The sequence below is a fragment of the Arachis hypogaea genome, chromosome 3 (assembly GCF_003086295.3).
Source record: "Arachis hypogaea cultivar Tifrunner chromosome 3, arahy.Tifrunner.gnm2.J5K5, whole genome shotgun sequence".
Classification (NCBI taxonomy): Eukaryota; Viridiplantae; Streptophyta; class Magnoliopsida; order Fabales; family Fabaceae; genus Arachis; species Arachis hypogaea.
This window is the reverse complement of record NC_092038.1, coordinates 42620501-42631188: the sequence shown is the minus strand read 5'-3', so window position 1 is coordinate 42631188 and position 10688 is coordinate 42620501. Positions and strand designations below refer to the sequence as shown.

General features: G+C 36.0%; 3 protein-coding genes across 4 annotated transcripts; 1 reads left to right on the top strand and 2 right to left on the bottom strand.

Moving 5' to 3' along the window:
- The first annotated feature begins 1033 nt into the window (after positions 1-1033).
- On the top strand, positions 1034-4092 carry LOC112790391 (uncharacterized). Of its 2 annotated transcripts, none has more exons than XM_072232889.1 (10): positions 1034-1240; positions 1469-1485; positions 1591-1675; positions 1790-1999; positions 2397-2519; positions 2625-2682; positions 2807-2880; positions 2972-3060; positions 3147-3219; positions 3308-4092. In XM_072232889.1, exons 1-9 carry the CDS (start codon positions 1133-1135, stop codon positions 3214-3216), a joined length of 834 nt encoding a protein of 277 aa, XP_072088990.1. In that variant the 5' UTR covers positions 1034-1132; the 3' UTR covers positions 3217-3219; positions 3308-4092. The 2 variants fall into 2 exon arrangements, with proteins under 2 accessions (XP_072088990.1, XP_025688555.1); XM_025832770.3 differs by having other exon boundaries at positions 1035-1240; positions 3574-4092.
- On the bottom strand, positions 4049-5971 carry LOC112790390 (uncharacterized). The gene is made up of 2 exons (XM_025832769.3): positions 4901-5971; positions 4049-4795 (listed from the first exon to the last, which is right to left on the bottom strand). The coding sequence occupies exons 1-2, from the start codon at positions 5680-5682 to the stop codon at positions 4135-4137; spliced, it is 1443 nt and encodes a 480-aa protein (XP_025688554.1). The 5' UTR covers positions 5683-5971; the 3' UTR covers positions 4049-4134.
- A 639-nt stretch (positions 5972-6610) lies between these two features.
- Positions 6611-10555, bottom strand: LOC112790388 (elongator complex protein 3). Its single transcript, XM_025832768.2, has 9 exons — positions 9984-10555; positions 9081-9150; positions 8826-8998; positions 8563-8737; positions 8026-8192; positions 7657-7876; positions 7439-7543; positions 7143-7295; positions 6611-6985 (listed from the first exon to the last, which is right to left on the bottom strand). The coding sequence occupies exons 1-9, from the start codon at positions 10469-10471 to the stop codon at positions 6827-6829; spliced, it is 1710 nt and encodes a 569-aa protein (XP_025688553.1). The 5' UTR covers positions 10472-10555; the 3' UTR covers positions 6611-6826.
- Between the last annotated feature and the right edge of the window lie 133 nt (positions 10556-10688).

The window sequence follows — 10688 nt, the reverse complement described above, 5'->3', positions numbered from 1 at the left end:
TTTTATAAGTAATTCAATGTATTCTCTTAATTTTCAAAAATTTAATTATGTAATTTAATTTAATTTTCTAATTTGAATTGACCAAAAATAAAATATTAAAAAATCATTTTATTTCAACATTTTTTCATTATAAAAAAGGATTAATATTCATTTAAAATTCTTACATACGCAATTATTTGTGTATTATATCACATATTGTATCTAAATTCAAATTAATTGATTTTCATACAAAAATTAATAGAAGAGTGTTACTCATACAAGTTATTTTTATTTACAAGTCTTATAAGTTGAGCTTAACATGCGCATTACTGAATGAATCATTTTCGCGTGTTTTATCTTTGTTTTCTTTTTTTGAAAAAGAAGAAGAAGAGACATAGAGAAAGAAGAAGAGGAAGAGGAAGCACGGAGAAAGAAGAAGAAGAAAAAGAGGCAAAAAAAAATGTGAAAACGGCGTGAATATAAATGACTTGTATGATTTGTATGGAAAAGCGTTCTCTCTTTGCCCTCAATCTCCTTATGTTTTTTTCGATTTTTATGGTTTTTGAAATTGTTTTGAAGAGTCAAAAATACACCCGATTACAAAAATACACCTAAAAGATTTAAGAAATACACTTAATATAGAAGGAGACAGTATATTTCTTCTTGAAATATTTTAATGTTTGGCTGGTTAAAGATGAGGCACATGACAGAGACAATCTAAAAAAAATTTAGAAAAATATAGTAAAATAGTACCTTGAATAATGTTTCTTCTTTTTTCTAGTGATTTTGATGAAGGAGAAAGAGAAAACGAAAAGAGGAGAAGAAATTTCAATAAAAAAAGGAAGGAAGAGATGGTGTTGACGACGATGATAACGAGAGAGAAATTAGGAAAAAGAAGAAAAAGAGACACGGAGGAAGAAGAAGAGGAAGAGGAAGCACGGAGAAAGAATAAGAAGAAAAAGAGGCACAAAAAAAATGTGAAACGACGTGAATATAAATGACTTGTATGACTTGTATTGAAAATCAATTGTACGTGGAGAATTACTCAAATTAATAATGCATTCTGTTTTTAGCAACGAAAGTTAGAAGCGTTGGAAAAAGATGGTGGAAGAGTCCATAGCGGTCCAAGTCCAGTCTCAAAGAAAGCGTAGCGATGAATAAAGCGATCGATTTTGCTTCAATTTTCTTACTCTTCACACTCTTTCCTCATCAATTTATTGTTCGTGTTTCTTCATCCAGTTCACCCATACATCCGAACCAGGTAAGTAACCAACCTTCTCTGATTGTTGCTTCTATGTCTTTCCGCTCAGCTCAAAAAGCTTCAGCTTTTCAAAGAAGAATCAATTTAGGGTTCACTTTCAACTTTCCTGATACAATATTTGATTGAGTTAGCTTTAATCTATATGAAAATCACAGTGACCTTGATTTTCAGTTTTTGTTATACTGCCAAGAGGTGCAAAATTGACGCTTGAATTTGTTCTTATTTCAGGGATATGCAGATGAAAGGTACTAAAATGGAGCCACAATTAAATTGTTCATTTTTAATATTCAGCCTAATTTAAATGTGGAATATGAATGGTGACCAATTACCATGCTTTTTTATTGATGTAGAATTCTCAAACCGGAACAAGAGCATGTCCATGAAGTGCATTGCTCTAGAGAAAGGAGCAGGGCAGCTAGGAAAGTAATAGAGGAGGTGTGGGAAATTTATTTTTTATTTTTTCAATTCTTGTGAGTTTATTATACTGGTTGTAGTTTTTGGCATATCTTTGTTGATTTTGTTTGCTTTGTTATGTGTGGTTTTTGTTAGTATTTGACACCATTTTTGGAGCAAGAAAACTATCAGCTTTCAAGCAAGTGCAGACTTCACCCTGAAAATGACATGTTTAGGGATCAAGAAGAGCATAAAATTTGCCTAGGCTTTCATGACTGGAAGTGCGGATATTGTAAGAAAAGCTTCCGAGATGAGAAGTTTCTTGATCAGCATTTTGATAACAGACACTCCAATCTTCTCAATTTAGTATGTAGATTCTTTTTATTATTATTATTGTTTTTTTTTTACCTTTCTTTCGTTCTATTAGGGGGGGTGTATATATAAATAAGTGTATTGCAACCCAATATAATTTTTACAATTATACTCTGCTTCCTATAACTTTAAACTCTGCTGTTTAAATACATTATTAGTCCACTCAGTTTCCATAATTCCATTATATTTGAGTGTGTGCCCTCATTTAATATACTTCTAATATTGGACATGAAATTCATTGTAATCTTTTATGCATATTGTGCTACATATTTTCATTCAAAATTTCATGTGTAAATAACTCGGTTGCAACTATGTAATCCAATTTGGATTTAAATAATTTATAATTGGAAAAGTTTGTTTCTAATTCTTGGGGGTGGGGGTGTATGTACAGAGTGATGGGAAGTGCTTGGCTGATTTATGTGGGGCATTGCATTGCGATGCTGTGATGAACAGGAAGTTCTCTAGAAGCAAGTGTAATCCAGCTGCTGCCACGAGGAATAAACACCTATGTGAGGTTGTTTCCAGTCTCTCTTTCCTTCTAACTTCTTTTCCAAGGGTCTTCTGCTGTTCACCGCAGCATTTAGTGTATGCCTAATTTGTATTCACTTTTTTCTTTCAGAGTCTTGCTGAGAGTTGTTTTCCTGTAAGTGATGGTCCATCTGCAAGTCGTCTTCATGGTATACTTGTGTAAAAAATGTTAAGATTCACTCTTCTGTCATTTGTGCCACTAGAATGTTATTTTTATATGATTGACATCTTTTATTGATTTGTTTCATGTGGCGATTTCCTGTCGGACGGCAGAAATATTTTTACACCAATTTTGTGAGGCCCATACCTGCTCAGGGAAACAGAAACCCTTCTCTAGAGGAGGCAAGGTAAGGACTCATTCCATTTATGTGATAATCACAATGTACGCACACACATATAAAGCTACTCTATATCATGTCATGGTTATTTGCTCTACAGGTACAAAAAAGTATCTTCGTTGTGGTTTCTGGAGCATTGATCTTGGTGCTACTTCCTTTGTTCTATCTTTTCCTTTATCTGGTACAAAGGTATATTCTTTTTTATATTTTTAAGTTTAATTTAGAGTATGTGATTTTCTTTTCTATATTTTATAATGTCATTTGGCAAATTGCAGAGATATGAAGAGTAGTACTCAAGAACTTCGCCGCATCTCAAAAATGGGACGGAAATCAAAGCCATCATGATTGGTAAGATTTATCTCTTTTTTAACTAGTCAAATCTTGGTTGTTATTTAACATTATGGTTAAATTGCTATCAGTTAATGATATTGAACAGGTTGTGACTTCTAGAATTTGATGATCCTGCTGTCACATACATCTATTCGATATGACGATGTGGACTGTGTTTTCTTTAATGTGCAACTTTCTCTGCTGTTATACATTGTGCATTTTGAATCAAGCTAAACCTTATAATGCTTGTCAACCCTTCAATCATCCCCATTAGGCCCTAGTCTCTTCCTTCTCCATGTCATGCGCCATCTAATTGCTCTTACTTCACTTAATGAGAACTTCACTCTGTCATGTGGAATTCCCTCACTGCAGGTTTGACACTTAAACAGTTGCAATCATAATAATGATTGACAAGCTGGGAAGATATACAAGCAATGATGTGCTTTGCATGTTTGTGCTAATGAATGAGTTGTGGAGAACAGTGATGGAATTGTGATAAGGAAATCAAACTTGGCTCTGTTTTAAACACAATTTGAGGCGAATTATTGGTTGCAGGATATCAAGCACGAATGGAAGGAAAAATATTTTTTGCAATCGTCATACACGTGTTCATTAAGCCGTTGCCAAGCACAGATCAATATTTTGACAGAATTGATTACTGTTTGAAATTTGCTGTAACTTGTAATGATGCCTTGTACCTTAAGTTGATTATAATAAACTAGTAATTATTTTTGTTAAGGAGATATGTAACTTGTATAAACAAAACGTTGGTGTTGGTGTTTTGAGACTGAGTAACCATCCACCTCCCATCAAACGCAGAACAATATTGTTGGCACTGTAAAATATAGACATAATTGATTGCTGAATATTATGGGTTATGGTTATAAATAACTTGTGTGATGCTTTAATAGATAATAATAATTCTTCATGCTCTCAAACAACCTCCAAGTGCTGAAGGCAATCCATGCAATTGTCAATAACCCCAAATGCAAGGGATATTAACTCATTTGATAAGAGGAAACCTTCTGGGTCACTTAGCCTTATATAAGCCAGCTTCCTTTCTGTATTTGTTTTATGCAGTAAAGAATTGTTGAGCTCAGCTATCCCCATTGTTCTTCTCTCTTCATCCAAACAAACTACATGTCCACTCTCAACATAAGGTATATAGGCCTCAATCAGTGATGAAACAATAGAGCTCCCAAATGATTCTTCAAAGCACTTCATGTCTAGGCCTCTTGCAGTTCTTAGGGACAGCATCACGATATCTGTGGCCGTGTCCTTAGCATGAATCTGGCCATCGCCGGAGCTATTCACTAATCCATTTTCCAAATTTTCCACAAACTTCATGTAATCGTTCACCTTCTTTGGTCTTGAAAACCTCAACCCACCAATATAACTAGCAGAGCCTAGGCCAAAGGCATAGAAAGGTTTGTTCTTCCAATAGGTAAAGTTGTGCTTGCACTCATATCCACTCTTACCATAGCTGCTGATTTCATAATGGTTATAATTGGCATCACAAAGCATCCTTGAAGCCATCTTATAGAAATCAGCAGATTGTGTCTCGGAAGGCAAAGGGAATTCTCCCGGTGTGTACCTGCAAAAATGCTCCGATATTCAGGTTCCAAATCATTACAAGGACAAAACATAACAAAAGCTACTTTCACATTCACAAGTCACAACAAATGTGAGTACTACTTACAAGTTTCCAAATTTTGTCCCCTGCTCAATTTGCAAATCATATACAGAAACATGAGTTGGTTCTGCCTCAATTGTGAGCCTTAGACTTTCCTTCCACATATCACTGGTCTGATGAGGCAGAGAAGCTATAAGATCAATGCTCCAATTCTCAACCCCACATAATTTTACAATATCAATAGCCTCATGAACCTCTTGCACACCATGAGCCCTCCCACAAGACTTCAATAGCTTCTCCTGAAATGCTTGAACTCCCAAAGACACCCTATTCACTCCCAACAACATCACCTCCTTCATCGTCTTAGCATTGAAAGTCCCTGGATCCATTTCCATCGATATCTCTGCATCCTCACTCAACCCAAACTTCATTTTTAAGGCCTCCAGGACCAAAGAAACCAACCTTGGAGGCACGAGGGAGGGTGTTCCACCACCAAAGTAAACTGTTTCAAGGGGTGCCTTGGCATCAAGTTCCACTTGTGTTGCACTGATTTCTCTGCAGAGCCATTGTATGTAGTTTACCACTCGCGGGTCGTCGTCTATTTGGGCCGAGGCGGAACCAAGAGCAACAATGGGGAAGTCACAGTAGTGGCAACGTTTTCTGCAGAAGGGGAGGTGAATGTATGCTGATGAAGGGGTGATGCATTGGTGTTGTTTGAGTGAGACATTTTGTCGAACAAGTGAAGTGCTGTTTGCGAAGGTGTTGATGATTACGTTGGGTGATAGCTTTGGAGACATGGGTTTTGGGACAAGTGCCCAGAAAATGGGAGTGAATGTTGATTTGAGCATGGTGGAAACGTAAGTTGTAGCTACTATAATTTACAAAGTACGAGGTACAATGATTTAGGCACAGGCATGCAGTATCCGAGTCACACAAACATAAGACGTAAATCTTTGTTCTTTGGTGATGTGTTGTATATATAAGAACTTCTCTTCGTTATCATATCATAATTGTCTTAGTTGATTAAATTATTTTAATCTCACCTCGATTAATAGTAAAAATTAGCATACTGTAAAAATCACATAAATAAAACTCTCATAATGAAAAATACCTACTAATAATGCATTTGATATCCATATGATATAATATTAGGTTACAGGTTTTAGATGGGGCAACCCTTGACAGGGACAAACTTGCATGTTGCAATACTAATTTTTCCCTCTAGAAATCGAACGTCTTATTTTTAAATGTATCTTTTAAATAATTATACAAATATTTACATAAAGAAAATATCAAATACAAGATTTGCCACCTATAAAAAAATAAAAAATGGTACATTTTGTCATCATAGATCATTTTGGATGGTTAAAATGACATCCTAAAGAACCATGTTATTAAAAATTGAATCTTTTGGAATCAAAATGATAATTTGTTCTTAATTAAACATTTGATCTAATTTTTCAATTAGTTCTTCATATTTTAAATTTTTTTAATCATATTAAATAATTGTTGGTAGTCCATATAAAAACCAAATAGTACATATTTTATTTTTGAAAAAAAAGTCACAATTTAACATATTAAAAGCTTTAACAAAGCCAAACACGGCATTGGGAATTTGTTCAAATGTTCAATGTAATCAAAACTTGTGTAATAATCAACTAATTTAGTTTTCTAAAAGGAAAATAGGGGATTATAAGTAGATATTAATTCTTAGCAGGTACGAAACTAGTTGCAACATAGTTGTGGATTATTATAAATAAAGCAAGAACCTTAGAATTAAAGAAACCAAACAATTTATTAAATTCCAAAAAATATAGTGAACTAAAAAAAAGTAGTTTCTTAATTTTCAAAATTTGGTATGAAAAAGTAGAGCAAGGGAGGTAGGGAACCTTTATGGACTAGTGAGGGCATTACAATAGGCGTATAACACATCATTTAACACATGCTATGCTACAAAATTACATTAACAAATAGCTATTACTAGTGATTAAATTATACTAGATATTTAACCATGTAAGGCCCTTCAAGCTCATATCCCAGTTTCCTGTAATAATGGCGGGTGCCAACCCCTGAAATTACAGCTATTTTTGTTGATCGGTGTTCTCTTAAAGCAATACGCTCTGCCTCCTCCATTAGAAGCGTACCATAACCCTGTTAACAATCATTTTTATTAGAGAACAATAGAGCGTAAATATATCTATACAAGCTAAAGAATTTTTTTTAAAAAGAAAAAAGGGGGAAGATGTTCATTCATTAAGATCATTTAAAAAAGTCTTATTGATGGAGCATATTAGCTTGAGAGCAATACCTGGTGTTGTAGCTTGTCAGCATCCCTCCCATGAACTGGTACAGCAGTTCCATAAACATGAAGTTCACGAACAATAGAACACTTGCCCATTAGCTCTGGGCAAGTAACGTTTCGGCCACATTTTCGCAGTCGTAGAAGACCAACAAGGATATCCTGTTTCAGAGAGTACAAAAGAGATCATCTCTACATTTCAGCAGCAGGAGCAAATTACATAGAGATTATTACAGACACTCGAATGTGTGGTGTATGACGTAAGGATGCCAGCAATAAAATTAGAGGGAAAGAGGTTAAATTACCTGACGTGTATCTTCATATGAGAGAAATGTCTCCCAGCCCTCATTTGCAGTATAATCACGACGTACAAGCTCCACCTCCTCTGGCCTAATTTGGTGGTGAATATCCTACAAAGAAATATTTAAATAAATTTAGCAAACTAATTGTGTCTATAGAACTTTCAAAAGCTTAGTACTCTATTACATAAAATTCTCAAACAAGACTGATTCTATATAATAACCTGGATTCCAGCTTCTCTGGTCCGAACGTCACGACATTTCAATCCCAGGTCTTCCATTCGAGCTAATGCTAGCTCTCTCAGATTTCCTTTCTCAACCCCAGATGTAACCAGAGGCATGGGAATATCCCGTTGAACTCTATAAACACGTGTCCAAGGTGGCACCATAGCAAGAATCCTAGCTATGATATCCACAAGTTGCTCAGGTGGATAATTTCTATACCTAAAATTGCATTCATTCAAATTTTCAGTCTCCAAGGAGAAGAATTTTTTCCCCCTCTAGTTTCCTCAGAAATAAAAATGTACTAAGAAAGAAATTGAATGGTCTCTCTCAAAAAGCTTTCTGAATAAAATAATGCAACTGGAAAATACCTCCCAGTTTTCCAGAGCTCATAAAGTCCAGTTCCACGTATTACAAGTGTAGGATATATTTTAAGCCCATCTGCTCTAAATGAGGGGCTCTCAAAAAACTCCCGGAAACTTTCCATGTCCCTTTCAACACCAACATTAGGAAGATCAGGCATCATGTGAGCAACAACCTACAGCACGGCCAAGAAAGTTAAAGGTAGCCAAAATGGTAGGAACTAGTCAATTTGATAGTATTCATAATCAGCATACTCTATATTTTCAAAGGAAACAATTAACATTCACAATCACCAAGTTGTAACATAGACAGTGGGATTTTTATACTAACATAAATACATATCCAATGCTTATCCAGATCTAGACAAATAGATGAGACATCATGTGTGATTACGTCATAAATTGAAAATCTGAATGCAGGAAAATTTACCAATGAATTTCTATCCACAAATTTGAAACATAAGGGACAAATAAAAGATTAATTAGTTTGGACTGAACTGCCTTGTCACAAAAGGTGATGATTAATATGAGAAACCAATAACAAACCTTGAAACCAGCATCTTTTGCCAAGGAAAAACAATCAGCCACAGCAGCTACTGTATGCCCTCTGTTAGTGTCTCGAGCAACATCCTCATAGGTGCTTTGGACTCCAATTTCCAACCGTGTACAACCATAGGAAAGCATTTGCCGCAAGTGAGGCCCAAGACAATAATCTGGCCTTCTGGTGTATTAAAGAACTCAAATTCATGAGCTACACTAGTACACATAAATCTAAAACAATTGCTATAAATATTTAAATGGCAACTTACGTCTCAATTGTCATGCCGATACACTTAGTTGCACTGTGCTCAGAGTATGCAACCGCTTCTTCTACATTGGCAGAAGTATGTCCAGACAAAGCATCATGAAGATTCCTTATGAAGTAATCACGGTAATCAGCAGGAAGCGACATGAAAGTACCACCCATTAAAATGAACTCAACCTGGAGTGGAAAATAACCACACATGTAAAGTACCATATTTCAGCCCTATGGATATTCAAGGGGAAAAAATTCAAGTATAAACCTTGTCTACACTGTGACCCAAACGCTTAAGCTGATCTATCCTGCTTCTTGCTTGGACATATGGGTTATACCTAAATCCAGGGTAGCAAGCAGGTACATAAAGCACAAAGTTAGAATGAGAAATATTCACTGGGAAAATGTTTACAATTATCTATCAACGCACAAGAAAGAACACGAATAAAATGGAAATAAATTAAGCCCTTTGATGAAATATTTAAAAGAAAACGAAAACAATCCGTGCACTGCATGACATCCATGTTAACCCTTTTGGTATAAAAAAGAATGCATCAATATGTCATTAAAATTCTTCATCCCCAAAGTTTGCCATTCAGCAATTTCAAACACTGTCTAACCTTGCCTCAAAAGTCTATCAACAAGCACAAACCTTTATGGAAGTCAAAACTATCTTATGCCCTCATAATCCCCGTATCCAAGATCGAAATTTTGTAATCCTTGAACTTCATTTCACTTACTTGATCATGAAGCACAAATCTATCAGCATAATCACCATTCATCACGACTAAAACATAACAGAATTCTCATTTAAAAGTCCATTCCGCAATGTTTGCCATCTCAAATCTACCGTTCCATTTAACATTCGATGCCTCATTAATATGTACTATCACCGCCTCCAACTTTCAGCCCCAGTTTACAATTGATTATTGAATGATTCAAAGAACTAGCTAACTTTCTATATAAAATTTCCCTAAACATGTCTACATATTCTATCAATCATCTCGAAGCTACAAATACAATCATCACTACTTGCAGCATTCATTCTATTCAACCTAACTCAAATCAACAGCATTCCTTTCATTTTTTTTCTCCTTAAAAAACACCTAATTAGAAACTAAACAACAGCTAAAAACCAAAGAGTGTCAGAAAACTTAACCGAAAACCCTACCTCGCTCGAATTGCACGCATACTAGTCGGTTCATAACCAGTGTAAGACTGAGTACTGTACTCAAAATCCGAGTCAGGTCCTCCGGGACAGTAAACGCATATGTTTCCGGTGGTCGCGATGTGCGGGCACCGATGCGGCTTCGACATAACCGCCACCACCGCGATTCCAGAGGCGGTTCGAACCGGTTTCGCCCTAAGCTTAGGGAGGAGCGCATCGCGCTCGGAGTCAGGGAGTGCAGCAATCATCTCCACGAGCTTCGGAGCGCGTGCGAGGCCATACTTGCGACACGCGCTAGACTTGAGCGCGTTGAGGTCGACGTTCTGTCCCTTACGCGAGAGCTCAACCATGGAACTCACGATCTCAGAGATTGCGCGCACGCGCGCTTCTTCTTCGCTCAGGCCGTGACCTGAGTATCCTCCTTTACCTGGCCGCGGTGCCTTTCGTGGCTGCTCCGCCGCCGTTAACAACTCCGTCTCCGCCGCCCCCATTAATGTACCGTGAAACCGCAACGCAGGGCAGCTTCTTTTTTCTTTTGTTTTCTCTAAAACCTTTCTGTTATGTTTATGTGTACTTAGCGTAAGGGTATATTAAATATTAATTTATATTAAAAAATTTGGGAACCAATATTAATTTAAAAATTAGCCGGTAATTAAATATTAATGAATATTAAAAAATCTAAAACTAAAATTAATAAGAATATAAAAA